At 42.3% G+C, this 23967-nt stretch overlaps 1 protein-coding gene across 8 annotated transcripts in view; it reads right to left on the reverse strand.

Annotated features, from left to right (window-relative positions):
• Positions 1–7098: 7098 nt before the first annotated feature.
• Positions 7099–23967, reverse strand: part of ZMYND11 (zinc finger MYND-type containing 11) — a 106422-nt gene continuing 89553 nt past the window's right edge. For 6 of the 8 annotated variants that reach the window (XM_005233935.4, XM_027781781.2, XM_013296428.3 and 3 more), the window contains 9 exons: positions 22932–23019; positions 21661–21716; positions 20862–20939; positions 20203–20321; positions 18183–18390; positions 16249–16317; positions 14155–14427; positions 12903–13088; positions 7099–8116 (listed from right to left, as the gene is read on the reverse strand). In XM_005233935.4, coding sequence (XP_005233992.1) covers positions 7994–8116; positions 12903–13088; positions 14155–14427; positions 16249–16317; positions 18183–18390; positions 20203–20321; positions 20862–20939; positions 21661–21716; positions 22932–23019 — 1200 coding nt within the window. In that variant the 3' untranslated portion in view covers positions 7099–7993. The remainder of the gene's footprint in view (positions 8117–12902; positions 13089–14154; positions 14428–16248; positions 16318–18182; positions 18391–20202; positions 20322–20861; positions 20940–21660; positions 21717–22931; positions 23020–23967) is intronic. The other 2 variants (XM_027781780.2, XM_055803791.1) reach the window with 1 other exon arrangement.

Raw genomic sequence — 23967 nt, forward strand, 5'->3', positions numbered from 1 at the left:
GCAGGGAAGACCCCATGGTAACTTCTGGGATCAGTCAGCAGGCTCAACCCGTCTTCCCCTCCCTAGGGATGCCTATCGGGTAGGAATTTTTCCTGTGACTAACTTATGCTCGCTGCTATTACATATATTGTTTTATGCTTGCTTTGCAGTCACCGTATTATCACCAGCAATCTCTGAACCTTACTCCGTCACGATTTTATATTAATAAAGAGTGTTATCCTGTGGACTGTTAGTGTTAGTCCTTCGTGGACGTTAGCAGCTGCTGACAGCGGGTAACACGTTGGAATAAAGTGTGAGGACCCGCCAAGGGCTCCCCCTGATGCTGTTGGTGTGTTTCCCTGGACAAGGCAGCCACATCGCCCTCCGATCCAGCAGGGCCATTCAGTGAGGGGTCCCTGTAATGGGATGCTGATGAACTGGTTGGACACAAGGTTCTCTGCTCTCCTGGGGTGCTGCCAGACAGATCAGTCACCCAGGACTAAGCAAATCTCTCCCTGCCCTTCCGTGTGACACCATGGTTACTCCTTTGGAAACAGTTCTGCATGTCTTTTATCCAGTCAGCCCTTGTGAAGCCATGTTCATAGGAATATAGAGCGGCCCACATAAAGGATGCTCAGGAGTGTCCCAAGGGGTGTCTCTAATCCTACAGCTGAGCTACATGTCCTGCACACACTGAGTCCCCAGTGACTGCCACCATGTCGTAAAGTGACTTTTTTAAAAAGCCCTATGGTACCAACATGCAAAAGGACACATTTTACCCATATACCAAACTGCCACCCCATTTTCCTACTGCAGCTTCCGAATGGGCAAGTGAGAATGGCTTTCCTCTTCTTCCTCCTCCTCTGCTGCCTTGTCTTCCAAACGCTACTGACACATTGCTTTGAATTCCAGCCATAGCAGTCACCATCTAGCAAAGACCCTCCAAGCTCCAGGAGCCCTCAAGGCTTGGTGACTCAATCATTCAACAAGCTGGAGGAGCACAAACCACCATAAAAATGTCACAACAATTTCTGCTTCCAAGCACTGAATGCTAATGTACAGAAACAGCTTTCTAAATCTGTCACAGCACTATCCAAACTAGCTGGCTGCAACAAGGCTTTTACCACCCATACCAGGTTAACTTCAATAAGTAGCTCCTGCACCTTGCCCCAGCACAGCCACCAATGCCCCACAAGGTTCCAAAAGTTCACCTACCATCTGCACAGTTTCTCCATCCTTTTCAGGCCAGTCCACCCTGCTTCTTCTGGGGCCTCTTCTTGTCTCTCCTCCCTCTCCTTCTTTCAGGTCTCTCTTCCTCCAGGGCTCCTCTTCCACCCCCCTTAGAGCTGTTTAACTACTCAGCAGGAACCAGCCACAGCTGCACATTGTCCACATCAGCCAACCCACCGCCCCTGAAGCCAGCCCCCAGCTGTTAATTAACCTGCCTTCATTCCTCTATAATTCCTCTACCTAAATCAAAATTCAACCTCTTTTTTTTTAATAAAAAACCCCAAGGGTTGTTGTGGGACAGGGGGCTTTGGACACCACTTTGCTGCACCAAGGGGTGATTGCAGCAGGCGGGAGAGATGGAAACGTTCCCCCTGCCCAGGGAGGTCCTGAGCAGAGATGAAGATTAGATGAAGAATCAGCAAATTCTGAAAAAGCTGTTACCAGGAAAGCCTGTAAATAGGTTACATCTCTGCAGCTAATTCTGTACAGAGGCTAGAGTCCCTGGGAGACTCCTGCTAAAAAGGAAGGCTTTGGGGTTGGGGGTCCTGCCTGGGAGCAAGCCCTGCCGCAAGGTGCAGCTCACCCCTGTGCAGAGAGGTGCAGGGGAGGCCTGGAGCTTTTAAGCTTGAATTCCTGGCTGCTTTTTCCCTGCGTGGGTTTTTCCTGCAGCAGTTGATGCTTATTATTGTCAATAGGTTTGGAGTGGAGGCTCCTGCACCAGGCCAAGCGTGAGGTGGCTCAGAGCTTTCTCAGCTGGAGCTGGTGGCAGTGCTGTCGCATTGGTGTGGCACTGCAGGACAGATCCAGCACCCGGTGGCAGAGACCCGCTGTGTGAGCTGGCTCGTGCTCCCTCTTTGGGCACCAAAACCCCACCGACTGCAGTGAAATACCAATTCCAAGGCTTGGAGTCTTTTTTTGCAAGCACAGCATCGCACCCATCAAATACTGCACAGAGACGCAGCGGCCACGCTGCTGTGGGAAGGGGCGAGTGGTCCTGGGCTCCAGCTCCACATCCAGCGCCGACTCCCCGCCAGCTGGCTTAGCATGGAGCAGCTTGCTTGCTGCCGCGGCCGCCACCGACATTAGGGAGCCCAGAGTTAAAATGCTGCTGGCTCCAGCATCCTCAGGAAAAAAATAACAAGCGATTGCATTACTGAGCTGCACATCTTTTGTATCTTCAGGGGGAAAAGAAAAGCCTTTCCAGCACTCACGGTCTTTACAAACTTGTGAAAAGACAGGGAAAGGCTATTTTGCTTAGTCAAGCGTTGTGAGAGCCAAAGAAATTCTCTTTCTCGCGCATACGCCACGCATGGCAGGGTTTCTGGCGAAAGAGCCAGCACAGCTCCTGGTGGGGCTGAGCCGGGGGCTGGCAGCAGCAGAGCTCCCTGCCCAGGCCGTGCTGCCCGTGCTGCTGGCATTTGGGCACTGGCTGCGCTCCCTCCGGAGAGCACGGCAGAGCCGTGCCGCTCTCCCATGGGAACAGCTCTTGCAGCCCCTCATGAGGGCAGGTAACGGGGTGCCCTGATCAGCCCAGGCGTGCGTGGGTGGCCCACACCATGTAAACCCCTCTTTCCTGATGACAGCAGCTTTGTCTGCAAGGCACCGATTCCCGTTTTCCTTTTAATGAAGCCATTTTTCACCCTGAAGGCCCTGTTACAGGGGACAAAAGCGCATTGCTGTGGCCGAGCGCGGTGGGATCGTGCTCAGCACCACCCCGGCGCAGAGCTGGCTCCCACACGCTCATCCCTCGGGAGCACGGGCCGAGGAGAGGCAGAGACCTCACGTGGCAGCAAGCCGGGTCCTCAGCCACCTGCAAAAGATTCTTTGCATGTTAACAAAGTGATTAAAAATAAAATAGTACTCTGACTTTATAAATAAACATTGTTTTCTGCTGCAGAAGCCGTTTTCCAAACACTAGTAAAGCATTTTGTATAACCAGCTTCACAGTGTCTTATCTATGCAGAACTCCAGTTTATTTTTAGGTACACCTCTGGGGCAAACCCTGCTTCTGTTGAAGCTTTACACCAGCTTAGTTTTCACTTCCAGGGAGTTAAACAGAAACCAGCCCATGGCTTCATAAACAAACACATCCCTCTGCCTTTTAGCATGGCCCGTTCTCACCCTCTCGCCCTTTCTGCTGTGTTATCTTCAATTATTAGTCCCCTTCTATGTAAAAATTATCTGCAAAGCAGATGCTGTATTTAATCTCAGCCCCTCCGTTGCTGTTTGCCATGCCGGTGGGCATCTTTCTGCACTTCACCACCAGCTCCAGGGCTGTGGGGCTGGAGAGGTCCCAGGGCAGGCATGGCCAGGGGGAGCAGGAAGGGCAATTTAAAGTTAATTTTCTCTGGGTTCTCTTTCTGATTTTATAATTTTGAACCTTTAGCAACCCAGCATTTCTTTTTTTAAAGACCATTACTCTGAGTCTAAACGTACCTTGGAGCCTTTTGACATCTGGAAATGGGTTTTATTAAGATAAAATATAACAGTTTTTTCTGGGTTTTGGAAGGTCCAAGACAGATGCTTTTTTCCTTTTACATTAGGTATAAACATCTTCCACTTAAAATCAAAAATACCTATTATTCTCATAAACGGATAGACCTTTCCTCTTGCATTTGAATTTCCTTAACGTAAAACAATGCAAGAAGGGCCTCTCTGCCTTAGATACCCCACGCCAATTTGATTTATGAAAGTATTCAGAAACCATTCGGAAAGCATGTGCACCGGCTGCGTATGTGCTCTCGCTCAGTGAGGCTACAATTGGCAGGGTAGCCCCTAACTACCGGTAACAAATCCCAAACATATTTCACATACTCGTCACTTAAGATCTGGGAAGGCAAACAAGCCCTGAGCTGGGCAGCTCACTCCACCTAAAGGAAGCAGGAGGCAGAAACCACTGCTCCTCCAGTTAAGCCAGAGTTAAAACGATTAAGTAATAATAACAACAACAACGTTAACAATAACAACAACAATAATAATAACAGCCAGGGAAAGCCAACAATAAAAAGCCGAATAATGCCTTCAAGACCGATGCTCTAAAAGCACCAAGATACATCCCCTGCCTGCAGCGGTGAAGATGAAGCAGCTCAGAGAAACCCCTGCTCATCCCAAGGCTGCTGGTGGAAGGAAATTTGCAGATTTGGGGCACTGCAAGGACAATTCCTTGGCTTTGCAGGGGTGGAAGTGACAGGGTCCAGCGTGGGACACGTGATGGGATACGGCAGGTCACAGAGGGTCTGTGTTGAGCAGTGGGGGTGGGAAGCTGCCGTGGCACTTCTAAAGCTTTTAACTGGTTTGGTCCTAATACTGGCCCCACTGGTGACACCTGAACTGGCAAATGCAGGTAGGGAGGGGAGTGGGGGGAGTGCTTCCAGCCGGGATCGCTGCCAGCGGGGTGCTGGTGAGCAGTGCTGTGCGCGGCGCTGACCGCACTCATCGCAAGGGGAGGAAGCCTGGGAAGGGGAGCTCGAGGGGCCGCCGCTGCCTCCTGATCCTGCCTTGCTGGCTTGATTCAGCGTAAACGATTCATTTAAAATACATGTGCTATGCTGGTTATTTGTATTTAACCGAGTTTCATTGAGGTGAATGAATAAAATTTGCACTTTTGCATAAAATGCTATGACTCGTGTAAGAACGGAAAAGTTTGGATAGCAAAGTAATATATTAGATACTTTTGAGGGATCTCTAAATATTTACAATATGGGGTTCTAACTTTTTTTTTTTTCCCCCTGGGACTAGCAGGTCTTGCCAGGTCTTAATTCCCACAGGGAAATTATTAACTGCCACAGAGAAAAGCAATTCCTAGAGTGTCTTTCTTGCAGCCCTGAAGTCACGGTGGGGCTCCAGGACAACCCGCCCTGCCTGCTACTCGTCCCCAAATGTGCCTTTCTCTTGGAGGCAGCTGTGGGACATGCCCCGTGGGCAGCAGCACCAGCATGGGCCCTCTGCTCCCTCGGGCACCTCGCTGGCGGCAAGTCCTGACTTTTAACTTAAGTGGGGGAGACTGCTTCCCAGGGCTGCGTTCCGAAGAGAAACACTGCCGCAGTTCAGGCTGGAGCTGGATTTGTAGTCCTCTCAGCCCCTCCAGATAAAATTATTTTATCAATAAAGCATGTAACGGGTGCAGGCGAGGGTTGGCGCCTGGGCTAGCGAGGAGGCAGAGCAGGGCCTCAGGCCAGAGGAGCACAGGGGAAGGGGTCTGCGAGCCCCAGGCAGGCTGCCGGCCGCGCAGGACCCGCCGTTGAAACCAGAACTGGAGGGATGCGACCCTGGGAGGCTGCTGGCCCTGAGCGGGCTGGAAAGCTTCACTTCTGGTGCCGAGAGCTGCGTTAAATGCTCAAGCCCTTGCATGGACACACCGGCTCACCTCGAGTCAGAGGCAAGGTCCCCGCAAGCTCAGGCGCAGCTCCCCATCCACAGCCCCGCTCCTCCGAGGTGACAACAAGTACAAGAGCAGCCTCGTGCCCGCCCAAGGACGTGAGGACGACTGGCCATGATCAACACAGACACTTTCAGTAAGGTGTTTTGTTTTTTTTTTTAAATACATTTATTAACCAATGTTAACACATTAAATGACTCTATATATTGCTAGTCAGAGCAGCTTACAAAATGCCAGAATGCATCATAAACTGGACAGCCACAATGAATAATTACAATGTGCATAGTGGCTAAGCTCAACACTTTAATATAGCTTTATGATTTGCAGAAAAATTAATTTTAAATCATGAATCCTAAAACAATCAATTGTAATTTTACCTAAAACTTATACAAAACCAGGCCACAATCTTTTTTTTTTTGTTTGTTTTGTTTTTTTCTTTAAAACACACAGTTTTCACGCTGTAGTAACTTGGAAATGTGCAACCGTGTCAACAGAGACAAAAAAGCCAAAGTAACACGAATCTTACTTTCATGCAGCTATCAGTTAAATATTACATATTCTGGAATGATTTTACACCAAAAATATTTCCACAATAACTTGCTTTCATAGGGGTGGATCGAAGTTTTGGAACTTGTAAAAGTAATCGAACAAGATTGATTTTTAGTTGTGAAGTCTTTTACAGTCACAACACAGAGGCGACAAAAGTTAATTACACATTTATCAGGCAATAATGCAGCTGTGGTAATACAAGTTACCATCTACTTACTATTTTTTCCAATCAACTTACCGCTTAATTTCTGCAACATATTGGGCATTATTTGGCAGTATCTAGTCAATTAACTTATATCACCACTGTAAGTAAAAAAGATCAGGATTTCAGTGGTAGTTCACAGAAGTCTTAGTTATATTTTCATCTTTACAATGACCCTGACAAATCCTAGAGAAAACTTTTTTAAAGGCTTTCCTCCTGATTCTTCAGCTTCCATCGTTCCATCATGTAATTGCTTTCAATAAATATCAAAGATCTAAATAAATATTTACAAATTATTCCTCTAACTTCTCAAAAAATAGCTGGATGATTAATGGGCATGTGACTCAGTCTAAGACCAATCTTTGAAAGAAACTAAAATGCGGAGACACTTTAAAAGAAAAGCTATTTAAGTAAGCTTTACATCTATTTAAAAAATTGTCTCTGAACATGGATGCAATTCATATATCTATATATAAAACAAACAAAAAGAAAATAATTTTTCAACTATCGATCCATTCCTATTGGTAATGCTTCTTAATCCAGACATTCCGCAAAATACAGACTTTTTACAAATCACGGCATCTTTAATACAAGAAAATTAACATGCATTATTCTTCATTCTGAGTACAGTGATGGAGCTCATTATTAGGCAATGACCCATTACTACAAACATAACGGCTTCTGTGAAACTTAAGTGCTTTTTCTCCTTTCATTATCAAGTTACAATGGACCAGGTGACACCAGATCGCAGTCAAATGACGTTGGATTGGGGAGGCTGAAGAGGGGCACAATAAAGAAATTTGTATGCCTCATAATTCCGTGTATGTATAAAGGTAGTTGCTTCTTCTTGGTTTTTGGCTTTTCTTATTCTTGTTACAAGCACTCATGTTAGGACAAAGATGAAATGTGCAAACTTCAAAATTTAAATATTCATTTTTCTCTAAGATCCAGCTCAGTAAAAGATTACCCCAGTTCCCTGTGATTTTTAACTACAAGATCAAAGCTAATATTTTGTTATAAAAGTTATATATTGAAAAGAAATAATGAAAATAAAACACAGTTGGGAAATATTTAAGAAAAAATACGCAGGACAAGCACCTGCTGTGTCAACCCTGTTCCCTAAATTCAATCATGTACCCACTGGTATAACCAATAGATAATGCCTTTAAACAGTAAAATTAAGCTGAACAAAACCAGCTCAACAAGGTTAAGAAATAAATGTTACATCAAGGTAGTATGCTTTGTTTTTCTGAAACAGTTCTATACTTCTTACATTCAGATCTAGTTTTTAAATGTTCCTTTTGTTAAACTTGCATGATTTTTTATTTTTAGATCTGCTGTTTTTAAAGATTAAAATCTCTGTAAAACCTAAAAATGTTTTAAAATTTGCTGAAAATGCAACAAATCCTCTAGTTTAAAATTACTTAAAGTAACCTGCTCCCACAGATGTTAAATTCATTTTGCTGACAAAATTTTGGAGGAGCATTAAACAGAAGATTGAAATTACTGTGCAAAATTTCTTTTACGAAAAGTGTTTAAAGGCTGGTGCAAAATGGGAAGCAAATTCTAAACAATTTTGGCTTCTTGGAAACAAAAACCGCTGTGTCTGAGAATAGCAATCATCGGGGTGGTTTTCTAGGGGAGGAATAACTCTTTCATCTTTTTCTGCGGCAGGTACGTTTGTGTTCAGCATGCCAGTGCTCCTGCTGACACTTGATGGAGCAGTAGGAAGTGTTCCAGCAGCAGTGGTACATGGCCTCCTCTTCACAGTTGTAGCACTGGAGAGAACAAACGAGACGAGATTACCACCCCCGCAGGATCCCTCCTTACCAACGCGCAAGTGTTCTCACCTGCTCACGGATGCACCAGCACACGCAGAGCAATACTTCTCTCTTATTTATGCTTGGGGCATCCCGAGGCAGGAGGGCATTTTTCACACATGCTGAGTAAAGCCGCAATCTTTAGCAGATCTGCACAATGCTTTCCTATTTTCAGGAGTCTGGATTATTGCTTTTGAAAAAATCATCGCTCGTTTAAGAAAACTCATCTCTCAGGGCAGCGGAATGACATTTTTCAGCTACACATTGCTGGAACCATCTTTTACCCTGCATTTGTATAATAGCACCTTGATCTATCTCTTAGAAGACATGATAAATCAACAGGCACTTTTGGTGTGAACAGGTTCTGTGCAAGCTTGAAAACTGGTGTTACTGAGGTTTCTTTACAAGCCTGACCTGTCCAGAGGTTGCTGGGGAAGGTCCTTTTGGGCTAGGAAGATCTCAAAAGTCACAACAAGAACATCACTGGAGAAACGAATAATTTGTTACCAAGTGGTTTGTTATAGCTCATTTAGGGTAGATCAGCAAGGAGGCTCCAGTCATTGGGGTCTGCTGCCAGACAGCACTGCAATCTCACGAAAAGAAAACCTCGTGCTACATCACTGCTACTGAGAAGATCAAGAAAGTGCCTTTTCCTTCAAGTCTTCCAGAAATCAGAGAAGACCTGTCGTACACAGGATGGCTACACAGGCTTTTGCCCCTTGTCATGCCTGCCAGGACAGCACAAAACTCCTGGAAGGAAGAGATGTTGTACAGACTGTGATTTCTGCAGAAAAACTTGGTTCTGGGGAATGCTGCAGCAAAAAGGATTTCTATCCTGGAACACACACAATGCCCCCAGTTCCCTGGTAGCTGGAAGAGCTACCTCAACAATAACCCCATGGCTTCCAAGGAACTAAAAAAAAGGAATCTACATGCTGGTCAACACCACACGCGGTCAACAAGGAGGTACGGCACCCAGATGGGCAATGTGCCTTCTCTCCAGGTGGTTTTATACCCCTTAAGACACTGCTGCAAAAGCATTAACTATCATTCTGACAAAATCCTGTGAAGTAAGGTAGCATTGCTGCTAAAGGAACCACTTACACTCAGTGCCCTTGAGAGCCAGGTTCTAATGATCTCAGATTTGTCTTTCTGAGCTTGGACTGCTCAAAATCAGAGAATATCTTTACAAATCCAGTCTGAAATGCTTATTGCATGATGGGGAACAGAGGGAGGGATATGACACAGTCTGTGCAGGGTGCTATCAAACCACAGAATAACACACAATTTAGTTTTTATGTTCCTGCCTAGCTACAGCATTGTTAATAAAACAGAGAATTACAGAGAAAACAAAACAAACTGCCTTAAAACAAAACAAAAAAACAACAACCCTACACACTACTAAAAGACAGATCCAAGAAAGCCCACATTTACATTGGCTAAACTGGTACCTTTATTTTCATCAGCGATAAAGAGACTGCCTTAGCTGCATGGGAAGGGAACCTCTCCTTTTTACTTTTATAACTTAGCTCCAGGGAAGTTTATTTGTAGAAATGTCTGCAAACAAGTGTCCTCTCGAGAGCTGTTTTCCTGGTTTTTCATGTTGCTGGCTCCCCGTAAGCCTGTGGGAACCATTAGGATCATCCGCTGGAAAGGTGCAGGGAACAGCTGTGTCTCTCCATTACATACAGCATGGGCCTCAGCCCAGAGACCAGCTTCACATCTGCTTGCTTGGAGAGCTCAAAAAAAGCTAAGACAGGAGAGAATAACTGATCTGTGGGTGCTGCACTTCCCTTTGCATACGCTGGCCATAAGTGTGGGATGCAAATCTCCACTTACAAAAGGAAAATAGTGTCATCTAAGCTGGTACCAGCACATGTGGCAGAGAAGGCAAAATGCCAGCTGGCCTCAGGCCTCGTCTCTTCTTTGTGTTTTCCTCTTTCTAAACATTATCAATCACTTGGGTTTCTGCTTCAGACACTACGCATCACCAACAACGGTCATTCACTTAAAATCAAGCTGCTGCAAGTTAGAATAAATATACTTGTAAATATAATTGAAAGAGACAGAAATTAAAATTATCTGTTAAAGTGAACTATACACCAATTTAAATGAGGCTTATATGCAAATAAAAGAACTGGGAGAAATTAAAAAAAGAAACATTGTCAAGACTAGCACTCCAGCCTGTATTCTGGAGGCCATCAAACTGCATAATCTCATGATTGTTATCCCTGCCTTCCCATTTCTTCCTTTTGTTTGCTATTCACTTGAGGTATCTGTATTAAATCCAGTTTCTTGGGGGGTATAAAAGTAAAACTTGATTAAGCCAAGGGGACTGTGACTGGTTAGAGCAAACGAAAACATTCTTTAACTATGTCTTAGGCTCCTGAAGGGCTGGGAGCGCATCTTCGCGTATGCCTGTACACCACCAGTAAAACAATCTCTTCACCCTCACTGGATTATTTTTCTTTTTTAGGTTGGAGAAGATGACAAATACAGTGTGAATAACAGCAGCTGTATTCTCCAAGCCTAGACATCTGCATTATGCAAAACCAGAGGTCTCTGCTTCTAATTAAAAAGCAAAGCCACCAAAACTCATTTAGTATGTTTGTTAATTACATGAGATTTTGGTAAAGAGGTATCATCATAATAGCAGCATGCAAGAGCGGTACTACACACCAGGGACCGTCATTAGTACCACCCAAGGAAAAATCACTGGGGAGCTCTGTAATTGGACCAACTCTAGCTGCCTGAGGCTGTGTGTTGGCAGGTAGATCCATCAGCTCGAATGCAAAGGTGTTTATCCTTACCCTCCCTCCCTTACCACATGCAAATCAGCTGCCTGTATGATGCCTTCATTTAAGGTGGTGATTGACAGATAGTTCTAGGGCCACAGAAAGAGGCAAGACTGTCAAATACTCTTTATATTTGTAACTGTTTTGCTTGAAAAGAGGCTTTATGCACATGATCTTAAGATGCAGTGATGTGGTACCGGGGCGCTCTCTGATCAGGCTAAAGGATGTGGCAAAGGCACATTGAGGCAGATGAAAGTAAGTCTCAGGAGCCTCTTTCATAAATTCTGCCTTCAAAAACACCAAAAAGTAGCTATAGCTAAGAGTCCTGACTCACAATCAAGTTACAGTGATTGACTACTGCCTATCAGCTGAATGGTGGCAACAGCTGACATGCGCCACTCTTAAGTTTTGACAGAAGAGAGCTCATTTGGCGCTGTCCTATAGCGGGCAAAGGCGATTCAATTTCCCTCTCAAGTGCCACAGGCAAAAGCACGCATGCAGGCACCAGCAGGTGGTGATGCATTAAACACAGTAACCTGATCAAGTCGGAGACCTAAATAACTTCTCTGGTCTGCAGAGACAGGTAGACAGGGAGGAATTTTCTACTTGACAGAGACCCAAGCACTGCAGTATAGTAACACCCACACTAAAATCTCTACCCGGAACAGAAATTAAGACTATACAGGAGCTCTAGCATTTGAGATCATTCTTCTCTTTAAGCATACCCAAACTCCTAACTGTGGTAGTCAGCAACCGATTGTCTCGCCTTCGTATTTATTGCACTCTCCCACAGAGCAGTTTTCTCTGCAGGGACCACCGTTTCATCTGTAAGAACAAGGACTAATGAGGCTGAACATAAACAAACAGCCCTTTGGCCTGGAAGACGAACAGGAGCTGCGGCAGGGAGCCAGGGCTGGCCTTCCCCAGGCAGGCGGCATCGTGGCCGTGGGACAGGTCCCCCGTGGCTCAGGCCAGCGTGCCATCTTGTGGCAAGGCACCGCAGGCTTCTCAGCCACATCTGGCAATGTCAGAGCTCAGGAGAGCAGCAAATCTCGTAGCCACCCTCCTGCATGTCATAGACAGCTACTACTACAGTGCAGTGTGATTTCCCGAACGACGGCTTTAATTTCCGTGTTCTATGAAAATTAGCAAAGAAATAGCAAAGCGTGTGTGTGTTCCAGGCGCACTGCCCCTCAGCCTAACGGTTTCCACCTGTACTGTGTTACAGGCTAGCAGCACAGTACTACAGTCCTTGCAATGTCTGAGCAGATGCTGTACAGCCATGTGGAAGCACACGCTTCTGACTTGAGAAGAAAACGCAAGACACAAACAAAACCAGGGAAAAGTTTGCAGCCTGTAATAGGATGGCAAATTAGAGGTCTGTTTTCACTTTTCTAAAGGGCATGCAAACGTGTTTTCTGTAGGCAATGCTGCAGATTTGGGCTTAAGGACTGAACAAGGGAGAGAAATGTATTTCAAAAAGTCACGTCTTACATACAAAAGAACATGAAAGAGCTGCAGAAAAAGCTAGGAGAGGAAAAGGCCAAAAGGGTATCACTACCAGCATTATTAGCAGGGGAATCCAAATTGATGCAGCCAGGTGTAGTACCCTCTGGGGCCTTGAGATCAAAGGGCTATGAACACAATGCAAAACATGTCTTATATGGGGTAAAACTGCATTTAGAAAAAAATATGTTGATGCTAACATCTGATTGGACTCAAGAAGACGACGATGTTAACACTACATAATTAAGAGGGAAAGTAATCAGAACGTCCAATTGAAATTTGGCGGTTCAGAAAATTTGAAAGCAATAATATGAAGGGGGAAACCTTAAAGCTGAAAGACCAGTGAAAGAGCAGTGCAGTTAGAAGTAAGGAAGAACGAACCTTCAATTGGCCCACAGAATGCACTATACGTTTCTGCTTAGTAATACATTTTTGACACTTACCCACTGCTTCTTCTTGGTCTGGGAAATCAGCTGCTTGTGCTGGCCTGCTAGCTTCTTAATTTCTTCTAAAAATTCTTCTTTGCACTTCTCCTTTACCTGCTTACATTTTCTGTCCATCTCTCCTTGTGCGTTGGCCACAGCTTTATTTACAGCCTGCCTTTTCTCTTCTTCCATCTCTGTACGCAGCTGCCATAAGAAAGTCAGCAAAACAAGTCAACGGACAGCTATTGGAATAAAAGTGTCTTCTTTAGACCTCCACTCTTTAAACCTCTATTACTGATGTGGGTGGAGGTCACATAGAAATTTCTCCAGTTTAGAAAACAAGAAGTTATCTCCTTTAGAGTTATAACAAAACTTCCATCTCATAAGAAATGTTCAAAATAAAAATGTCACTGTATTTCTATTCTGCTAGGCATCTACAAAACCAGCTGAAAAGCTTCCATGTATATTATGTCAACGATCAGTTTACAAATTTATGAATTCATCTTAGACAAAGTTTTTCTTTTCTGAATCTACAACTGCATATAAATCTACTGCAAGGGCACGATGGAAAATACAAGAGAGGACATCCCTCAGTTCAGTGAGAGATACCTTTTAGTATTCATTGTCAGTGGGATTCCTTTGTCCTTGCTCAGGTATCTGAAAGTTTGGTATCCTAATCCTACAGAATTAACATTTAAACTCTCTAGGTTCATTCCATAGTCCTTCATTCAGAAGGGAACTCATTTTAAGACAAGTATTTAAAAGAGGTCAGAGAAATCACCCTCTAAATTGTCCTGCCCTCTCCAGTGAAAGGTGACCAGGTCAGGCTTCGATAGTGAATTTTAATTAGATATCAGACAAATGTCAGTGAATCTATTCAATGTTTAGGTCAGAAGACTGACAAAAGAAGAATTCTTTATGAATAGCATTTAAACAATGCCATTGTTTACAATCACACTGACAATGGAGAAAAAGGCTTTGGAAAGGGATACTCATGAATGAACAATTACTTTCGTTTTTGGATCACAAACCAATTTCACTGGACAAGAATCACAAAAGCAGGAGCTTTCTGTTTAAATTAAGGTCTGTCAGTATATAAATGGTCTAAAAAGCAATAATAAAGACTATTTTTTAGGTGGTCTCTTTAGAAAATGCTTTTTATTCATTTTCTTAAGGATGGATGTTACAAAAATAGAAATGAATTTGAAAAAAAAATCCACACTCCTCCTCTCCTCAAACCAGAGTGTAGGTGGTGTTTGACAAGTGTTACCTTTTCTACTGCCTCTCGCACAACTCTCTCAGTTTCTCTTTTGTGATCAGCTTTCATCCTGTCCTTGAAATCATTAAAGATTTTGGTGTATTTGTCATGGCACATGTTCTGACACACTCCATCATTACTTGTCTGGGTGCTCCGATGCAGCATTTTTGGAGAAGAGGCACTTAACTTCTTGGTCTGAGTTGAGACTGAAACTTTTTCAATGGGCTGAGGCATTGTGGGAATTTCCTGGCTTGAACTTACTGCTTCAGTTTCAGGTTCTGGCTCCTACAGAGAAGAACAAACTCGTAAACCCAGATATCAAAATAGAACAAGTGAACTCTCAGTTCCCCCTGGAGGAAGTGTTACATGACTAATGCCAGTGCAATTAATGTAAAAGGTGTCTGTTGAAGACCTTCAGTGATGATGGGATGTGGGATCCCTGAGGAGAACGAGCATGACAGTGGGTAGGGTCTTTGGTCGAGATTTTCTGACTTCAGCTAGGAGCTCTCCAGAAGGAAGCACACGCATGGCATCAATGCGCACATATGCCACACTCACCAGCCTCGCTTCCCAAAAAGTACTACATAGAAGAGGCTGTGCAGAATTACTGCAGATCCCTTGGAATTACTGAATTCTGCTGTAGAGCTTCCCCCCTACCATTCTCCCTGAAGAGACTGTAGCTGTGTGGCCAAGGTGCCTGAATTTTTTTGGCAAACTCTGGGCTTCCTCTGGCCCAAAAGACTCCACTGGAATCTGTACTACTCCACTGATTTCATAGAACTGCTGCAAAGATTGATTAGTACTTCAAAGGTGCTTTGAAGATGAAAGGCTAATGAGCATCTAAGTTTTGTTTCCACTAATATGGAACTAGTCTTGGATGACCACAGAAGCTTTCCGTAATTACATAATTATCAAGAAAGAAATCATAGGTGCTGCAGTGTACTGTTCTGAATTTAGCTGCCTATGTTATTACACTGTAACACCAATTGCTCCTGCTCTTTAGAACAGAGAAATAATATCCCTGCAAGCTCTTACTGACATCTGAAGTGTCTGAAGACACAGATGGACATTATTTGGGGTTTTTTAACTTAAATTTTTTAAAGCCCATTTGACAGCGTACAGTGTCCTTGTAACACCAGACTTGCTCAGGAGTGGACTTTGTGCCTGTCTGTGTGATGGGGCACTGCTCACAGCAACCGAAAGTCTGACCGTGTATTCCCTTTTGCAGTTACTCTCTAATAGGTCACTGTGATTGACTTCTGGATCAAATATAAGCAGACCTAAGATGGCAAACATTAAGACATACGTATGAAGCAAATTAAAGCATTTGCTTGACAGAAAACACGGTAAAAATGATGAGACATTCTCAACTGCAGTCTCCCTATCCTGCACTCAAATACAGTTTGTGCCTCAGGGAGCACAAACTGCGTATCAATGTCTCCGTCGATGAAGGTGCCTCCTGCAGCATCAGATACAATGGGCAGGCAGGTGTCCAGATATGTGGACTGGCAATTGCCTGTATTTCAGGCACCAAGGCCATCCCACACACCTGAACCCTCCTCCATAATGGAGTCACAAGTCCTCTTCAGAGGATTGCATACATGCAACTTTTCCTAGTGTTCAAGATGCAGCTGAAACAAAGCCAGGAAGAAGTACTCAAAAGTTAGGAAATAGGAGATTTATGGCTGTCTTAGTAACTGCCCCCTTGTGTACAAGCATCATAATACAGTCCTTCGGTTACATGATCATTCAGTGTGCAAGCTGGATAAACAAGGAAATTCCATGGAAAAAGGTGGATATGACACTTCATAAACTGAATTTTCTTGATGGTGCAAAATACTTTCTCGTTCCTGCCAAAGCAAAAGTTGTAAGCTGACTGTTGACTTATTCATGATACAGAATATTACCACGATGACACCAGTGCCTTGCATGTGGGAGGTATAACTATGTTTGTTAGCAAGGAAGACCAAGCTATGGGGCTGGAACTTCCCTAATTAATACTGTAAAATCAGTGAAAGGTGACAAGACATTGAAGGGGTGTCTATTAAAATTTCAGCCTTCTTGTACTCTGCTATCTCTACAAACATGGTAATTGAGGTAACTTACTTCTTTCTTCAGTTCCATACTCTGGTTACGTCGTCCTTTCTTTGCTCTTGGTTCCTGAGTAACCTTCAGCTGTGAACATTAAGAAAAGTGTATTGAATCAGTCCAAACCCCATGTCATATAAGTAGCATTAATTGTAACATCTCTGATGTACCTTTTATTTACGGTTATCTGCAATTATTTAATTTAGCAAATATAAAGTTAAATACTGTCTTAAATGAAGAGTGCATACAATAAACTTTCCATATTACTGGTAACTATGATTGCATGAAGAAATAAAATTCACAAACAAGTTCTAACGTTCAATATGTATTTGCTAAAATACTCTTAACCATTCTTTTCTTCATTTCACAAACAAGTTCAAACACTTGTATTCTGGAATATTCAGATATCAGTGAGCCATAAAAAGGCAACAGATCTTGCTGGAAGCCAGAAAACAGCAATAATTATAAAGAAAATGTACATATATATATATAGATGGTAACATTATAGACTTGCTATAATTCATTATAACTGTATGCTTGGAGGGGTACAAAACTTCATGCTTTAGACTAAAAGTCAATCTCCACCAACAGAAACAAGGGTGAGATCAAAGTGGATGGTATATGGCTTACTGAAAAGTTCTTACTCCTGTCTTTGAAGCATCCAGCACTAGCTTGTGTTAGTGACAGAGTTTTGCAGATTACTGCAGAGCATGAAGTTTGACAGCTGCTCTTAGGTTCCTGCATCTGGGAAACCAGTGAAGCAGGTATAAGCACTAACCAGGTGAAGGATGAGCAATTGGGGTGGAACAGAAAATCTGCAAATGAACACTTCAAACCCTATGACTGATACTTCTGAAAAACTGGGAAAATACCACTGTTATCTTTCATAAACGCTATGTGTGACTGTTTTCCTGCTTCAGCATACACTGTTGCAAGACTGCACACACAACATTAAATAAAGGACTACAAGGGGTTAGCTGAGCAAACCAGGCTAAAAATACCTAACACCACTTTAATAAGCAGCATCTCCTTAATGCAACATCCAGTTTTATAAGCTTGAATTCTTAGCTACAAATTAGATGGCAGACCTGTTTGACAGAAGGGCAAAGGAAGAGGGTCAAAACACACTGGTTTTTAAAAACACAGGCTTAGAAAGAGCACAGTGGTTTTAAATGAAGAAAGATGTTGTCAGGGAAAAGGCTGCCAAAACTACAGAGAAGCATCCTGCAACCTATGAAAATCTTATGGCCAAGTCAGTAACAGTGAATATATAACACCCTCTTGGACAATGAATGACTAGCAAGGTTCAGTTGTGATAAGGGAATTTCCATATGGCAATGCAAAGTTTTTTATCTTGGCCCTTTGTGCTTTTCACTTTTGTTAAAGCAATATAATTTTTCTTGTTTCGCACAATTATTTTTCATTACTTTAATCAGTTGCTGGTCACATGATTCTCAAGCGCAACATTTCAACCTAACTTCAGTTGGACTTGCTGAAAATGTCATGGTTGGTGTCACTCAGGGATCTGTAATGTAGAATACTGTCCAAAGCGAACATGCTCCAGCTGTGACAAGGCTGAACAGCTACAGGGCTGTCCCTTGATGGGAGTCCAAGAAAGCAGTGTTGCAGTCTATCTGATATCCATGACATTTAACTTGAACATTCCTATTTAACTTTAGAAATCTCGGTCTGTCTCATCAAGGTGCTATAGGTGACAAACATTTTGAAACTTCCCAGAGGTCATCCAATAAACCGAGGAAAGAGGAAACCCCTATATTCTTGCTTTTACTGAGCTACAAAACATAGGGAAAACAAGTCTTTGAACCCTCTTCTTGTCACCACAAAACTGTAGACAGAGCACAAGGCTAATTTAATAGCAGACCAATCAAAAATATGTAATCTTTCTAACGTTTATAAATTGCTCTGATTGCTAACATTGTGGCAGCACTCACCTGCTCATTGCTGGTGGAAGAGATACTCGACTCTGCCTCCTCTTCCCCTTTATCCTCATTCTTTGATTTCCAGAATCTCCCCTCACGAAGAAAACGCTGGTGCAGTTCCAGCTCGTCACAGGCCTTCTTCCACCCCATACTGCGTTTCACGTGCAGCCGATGGATGTTAACTGTGATATCTTGAATGTTTTCAGAGGGGATCCAGGCCCTTTTGAATACACAGCACAGACAGGTTCGGAAACATTAAATACAGATGAAGGATCGTGATGTGAGAAACTGACTTCAGAAGCAGTTTCTCACAGTGGCCAATCACTGACAATTCCTTTTTACTCAGAATTTTTGTATATTCAACACATTTTTAATAAAATAAGACTGCACACCACTAGACATTTGTGTTACTATAAGCACTTGTTAGCTGTGGATGCTACAGCTGCAAGTCTGTTTCATTTTTGGTGAGCCACAAACCTCCCCCCAGCACCACCAGCAGTCACACCTTCCGCCTGCTTCCTCGCTAAACGCTCCGAGTCAGACACATCTGTACTGAAGGCTCATATGCTAATCCAATTTAGCCTTCGACCTCTTTGCTAAAGCTGTCAAGGAACGTACCAAATGACGACCTTGAAGAGCGACATTTTGTAGTTTGGACCTCTATCAGGACTGAACTCACATGGGGACTGTCATGCTCTTTTGGACCGAATTCATGCCAGTGACTTGGTTCCAGAGGTACTTTGTCCTCTTAAATATTTTCAGAATCCTCATAGACTTCCATGGGCAGTGCTTGACATTTTAAAAGGTTATACCAAGCAACATCGGACATTAAAGAAAAAGAGTCACTGCCATGCACATCTACATAGCAGATTAAATACTAACAAATTAAATGTCTGTGGACAGATTCTCAGATCTTGCAATACAAATTGCATTTCAGTGAAGTCAAAGAAACAACGCTAATTTACATCAACCAGGAATTTGGCCTTTTGTCCAAATCCAGCACAGTAACTAAGCAATGGCACTCCAGTAAAATGTATTTTGCCTTTTCGATCAGCATGTTTAAGAAGTTGCAAGCACCTTATCCCGCAAGTGCCATGTTACTTTATTAAACAGTATGAAGCTGTGCGAACTTAATGTCAAAACTACTCATAAGACAAACTGTATTTGCAAATAGATTCTGTGATTGAGACACAAATAAAAATCCTTCACCCACTTTATGCCTATTAGAAAATCTTGGTAGTTCATGTAACAAATAAAACCATGTTATATACTGCACTAGTTACACTAAAAGCAACTTAAATAAACAGCCTTATACAACACTGTTACTGAACTGTCTAGGCCCTTTTGGGATGCACCAAAATAGACCCCCTTCCCAACAATCATGAATTACTTTGCAAATGTCTCCTCTGCTCACATTATAGGCATATAAGTCCAACAGAGAAAAAAATCCACTGTAGTAACAACCATGTGCCTCCCCAAACGCTGAACAAACAACTGGAGACAGAAGTAAAAGCTGATCTCTAAAAGTGAAGTTTCCAAAGTAAAGAGTTATTCTCTGAAATTGCCAACTGGCTCACAGCAGGAGCTCTCTGTGTTCTAGCAGTAAGACAGAAACATTTGTGATGTATATTATGTTACCAAAACACAAAATTGCAATGTGCCTGCTCAGAAGAGAAAATTGCACAAAGTCAATACTACTGGTAGTAAGAGTACATTTTTGTCCAATTTTTACCTTGGCCTGGATTAGCAGGCTGCTACTGATTTGAAGAAACAGTTGGAAGTTCACTTCCTTTCTTTAATTAAAATGGCATTAAGTAACATCCCTATGGCAACTGTGGAAAGGGAATCTCTGAGCCATTTGGCAACTTTGGATGTGTTAGACTGCGCTTTACATTTTCTGAAACAATTATGGCAAAGTACTCAGTCTTTCTAATGTTGGCAACTAGCTGAGCCAGGATTTACAACATGATAGATGAGATAAATTCTTTTAAGTATCATTTGTAAAAAGCAGCACATGGAATTAATAAATTACCTTTGGTGATGATGGCCAAAAAAGCGAACATCAACTTGATTGTCCTCTTTCTGCATGACTTTAGCTGGCCAAAACCCAAAGCCTTTCATTTTGGCCCAAACCAACTCATGATTAGGTATCTGGAAAAAATGTTGCATTTATTATTGGATATGAAGTATTATACTGATATCTCCCACAAATATTTTGCTGTAATACTACACTAGTATCTTAAGAACATGGTTGCTGTTTATGTAGTGCTATTTTCATTTTTATCTTCCTACAATATGCATTTCCCTGTTAGACGTATTGCTTGGATCAAAGTAGAAAAAATACAAAGTCTGCAAAGGGTGTAACTGTCTATTGAAAACAGATCTTAAGCAGCCCAAAAATTAAACTTGTCTTTATAGCTTCATCCAGGAGCAAAGTTTTAGTTCTGTAAGCTCCTTATTTTCTTGTGAAACCATTGTAACTGGCTGATAACCAAGTTTTACAACCTATATTGTTACAGCTTTGAACTTCAATCAACATTTCACTTGTGTAAAATATCTAGGCTTACAGAGTCTTAACCAAGCTTTTGAAACAAGCCTTCTGAAATGGAATATTCAATGCATTAATGACACCAAAACTGCAGGCTTTCATACAGAAAAGCAAACAAATAAAAGTCTGTGTCAGCAACATACACAAGGATAGCAGAACCAATTGTCAGGTCGCGCATTTGACAAATAGAAACAGTTCTTGCAAAGCTGCAGTTCATCCAGCTGAAAAACAAAAAAAGGTAAATAAGCCCAAAAAATCCTATTTGTGTGACTTCAGTAGTATCCCTATCTCTTAAATAGTAAAATTTTTCAGCCCTGCTTGCTAATTTGGTGGAGTTACTTCCGTCTGTAAAAACTAGGTGTGAAACTGAGGTGAGCTGAGAGTGGATGAAAGACAAGCTGCAGAAATATAATTCATATTCTAAAAAAAACAGGCAGTGGGAAGAGACTAATATACACCTTAATGATTTATTATAGCTAAAGTGCAAAGAATAGCTCCTTAAATTCATCAAATATTTAATGATATTTACATTCTGAAAGAAGTAATTCAACTATACAAATGGAGAAAGCGTGACAGCTCCCCTAGTTTTATTTTTTGGTCTCCTCTGAATGTTTAGAAATGTTTCAATGCCAATTACAGAATTTGGTAGGAATCTCACCTCAGGTTCAATATATTTACTAGTAAGTACAATTATTTCTAGGCCAACTATGTATTATTAGAGTATTTTCAAAACTAAAATTTGAATACTGGTATTTTTGAAATGATAGTCTAGTTGCAAAAAGAAAAAAAAAAAAAGGAATTCTGAAGCTGCTGTTAGAAAGTTAGGGGAAAAAATGTAACAAACTTCACACCCCTGCTATTGTTGTAATATGAAGAATAAATTTTCTTAGATTCTGAAATGAAAATCAAATATCCGTAACTTGGTTACTTGGTACTACTTACTTCATGACACGTGTCTTTGTAAAGCATCCTTGCTATATCAGCTTGTTCACTGTCCGCTATAAATTAAAAATAAATGGTATGAACAATCACAGTATGATCACAGTGCTCACAAAGATTTGCAGCTGTCAATGCTATGACTTTCATGCTATATTTGTCTTTCTTGAGAACACAAAACATAATTTAGTCACTTGGGTAACCCTTCCACTTAAAATTTTCTAATGATCAGTTCTATATTTGTTTTCTGTTTCATATTTATATGCAAAAATACCGTTGGGAGCTTTTAAACTGAACACTACAAGTACGCATCTGAGGAGCAGCAGCAGGGAGACAGAATTGCTCTTAGCATGGATCCAGTTTCTTTCTTCGCTACTGTCTTAATGACACACCCTGATTGTCCTAAAACACGGCTCTCTGCTATCACCACTTGACAGGAACACAGGTACAATCACAGAAGTATTTCTTCTCAGAGCAATGCTTCACAGACTATTTATCACTATGTGCTTCCCTTTACAGCCGTGCATTTCTCTATTAGCACATTCTCTTCTCTTCCTACCAAGGACAGTGTGGATCTCCTGTTGCTGCAAATAGACTGATCCCACCCTCCTCCCAGTTTCCCTGATGTGGGCTGTGTTTGCAGGGGAGAATCACATCCTTCCTGAAGTGATGGCTCTGGAGAACCTTGTTACAGGACCTGGCTATAGCTTCTGGACACAGTGGTGGTATTTCTCCACTTGCCATCAGACTATCCCACCGTATCAGTCACCTATTACCTTCCCAGTGGCTGGCAGCTTCTCTGATGGCTGTGCCTCCACACACTGCACCACCAGGACATTTCTAGTCTGGATGTAGCTATATTTGCTGTCGTAATATAGCAGATATTGCCCACAAGTGAAAAATACGTGTCTATAGTACATGTTTCTGCTGACACAGCCCATCAGAGATCAGATCTCTTTCCACTGTAAAACAACATATATATACTGGCAGAAATCTGCAGTATAGACTGACTTATGACTTAGGCTGCAGAAGCAGACATGGCAAAGGAGTAAATTTCTACTGACAGGTTTAGTCAGAGAGGATGGAAATAGTTGTGTAGTAGGTGGGGCAAAAAAGACCCTACAAAGTCCTCTTGCAGCTTACTTTGATTTTTAAGGGCTCTCAAATGACCTCATCCACATTTAAGATTACCTGATACCAAATTCAATCCTGAACTTGTGAGTTTCCTACAGATAAAGATAAATCAAAGAAAGCAAGTGATAAGCGTAGTATCTTACCTCCATAGAAAATCACTGTGTTGTGTAGAAGCAGCTGAGCATCTGCTTTGAACTCCTCGTAACTCCTGTACTTCCCTTCATTTACTTTCTACACAAAAGAAAACACAGGACTGTGAAAAAAACTTTGAAAGTGCTGCACCTGTTTAATGCAGAGAAGCTTTCACAGAAATCTGCATTATGCAACACAGATCAGACACTGCCTTTCCTGCACACAGAAGGAATACTTACAACTCTTTGACATGGTTTGCTAGTACCTGAACATTGGTTGCACTGGTCCCTCTATGAAACGCCCAGAAGTAAAACAGGTGCTTAGATATGTGACCAAGTTACAAAAAAATATTCTCTTGGTTATAACAGGGTGAATCTGGAGTAGCTTTGTCATAAAGGTATGGCTCAGAACACTTGTTCAAATTAAAATATATTCCCTGAGGTGAAGATTTTGTGCCTTAAAATACCAGCTAGTTTCAAATCAGTGTTGACTGCCTTTATACTTCCAGGATCTTCACTTGACAGTCAGTGTTTTCTGATGGAGGTTGATTGTCTTAGTCTTCCAAACTCGTAACAAACTTGACTTGCAGTTCGTTTTCCTAGTATGGTCTTTTGTCTGCTAAGGGATGCAGCATTTTCAGTTGTGCCCTGTGAAGAACACCTATGAGAATTCCGATCATCTAACAAAACATCATCAGTTTCTAGGATGTCATCAGGGTCAAAAGACCTTCTGTGGAAGCAGGTGAAGGTGACAGTGAAAGGAAAGCTTCTTGACCTATTTTCAGGCTCAAACAGTGTCGCCAGTACTTCAAGCCAGCCAGCAGTGTTGGTCTCCAGAACTGTCAGCGAAGCTATCGTTTATCCACGTGTTTCAATAGCAATAATAAAGCAAAGGCTTTTCACTTCTGGGTTGTAAAGGGCAAGATATACTATGGCACTGCATAGTAATCCAGTTGCAGCAACGAATAAGGATGAATATGCTGTTCATTTTGATCATGTGCAGTTGGTTTACATGAGTCATGGGCAGACTTTTGGTTCAGAAAAAAAG

This window comes from Falco peregrinus, chromosome 5 (assembly GCF_023634155.1).
Source record: "Falco peregrinus isolate bFalPer1 chromosome 5, bFalPer1.pri, whole genome shotgun sequence".
Taxonomy (NCBI): domain Eukaryota; kingdom Metazoa; phylum Chordata; class Aves; order Falconiformes; family Falconidae; genus Falco; species Falco peregrinus.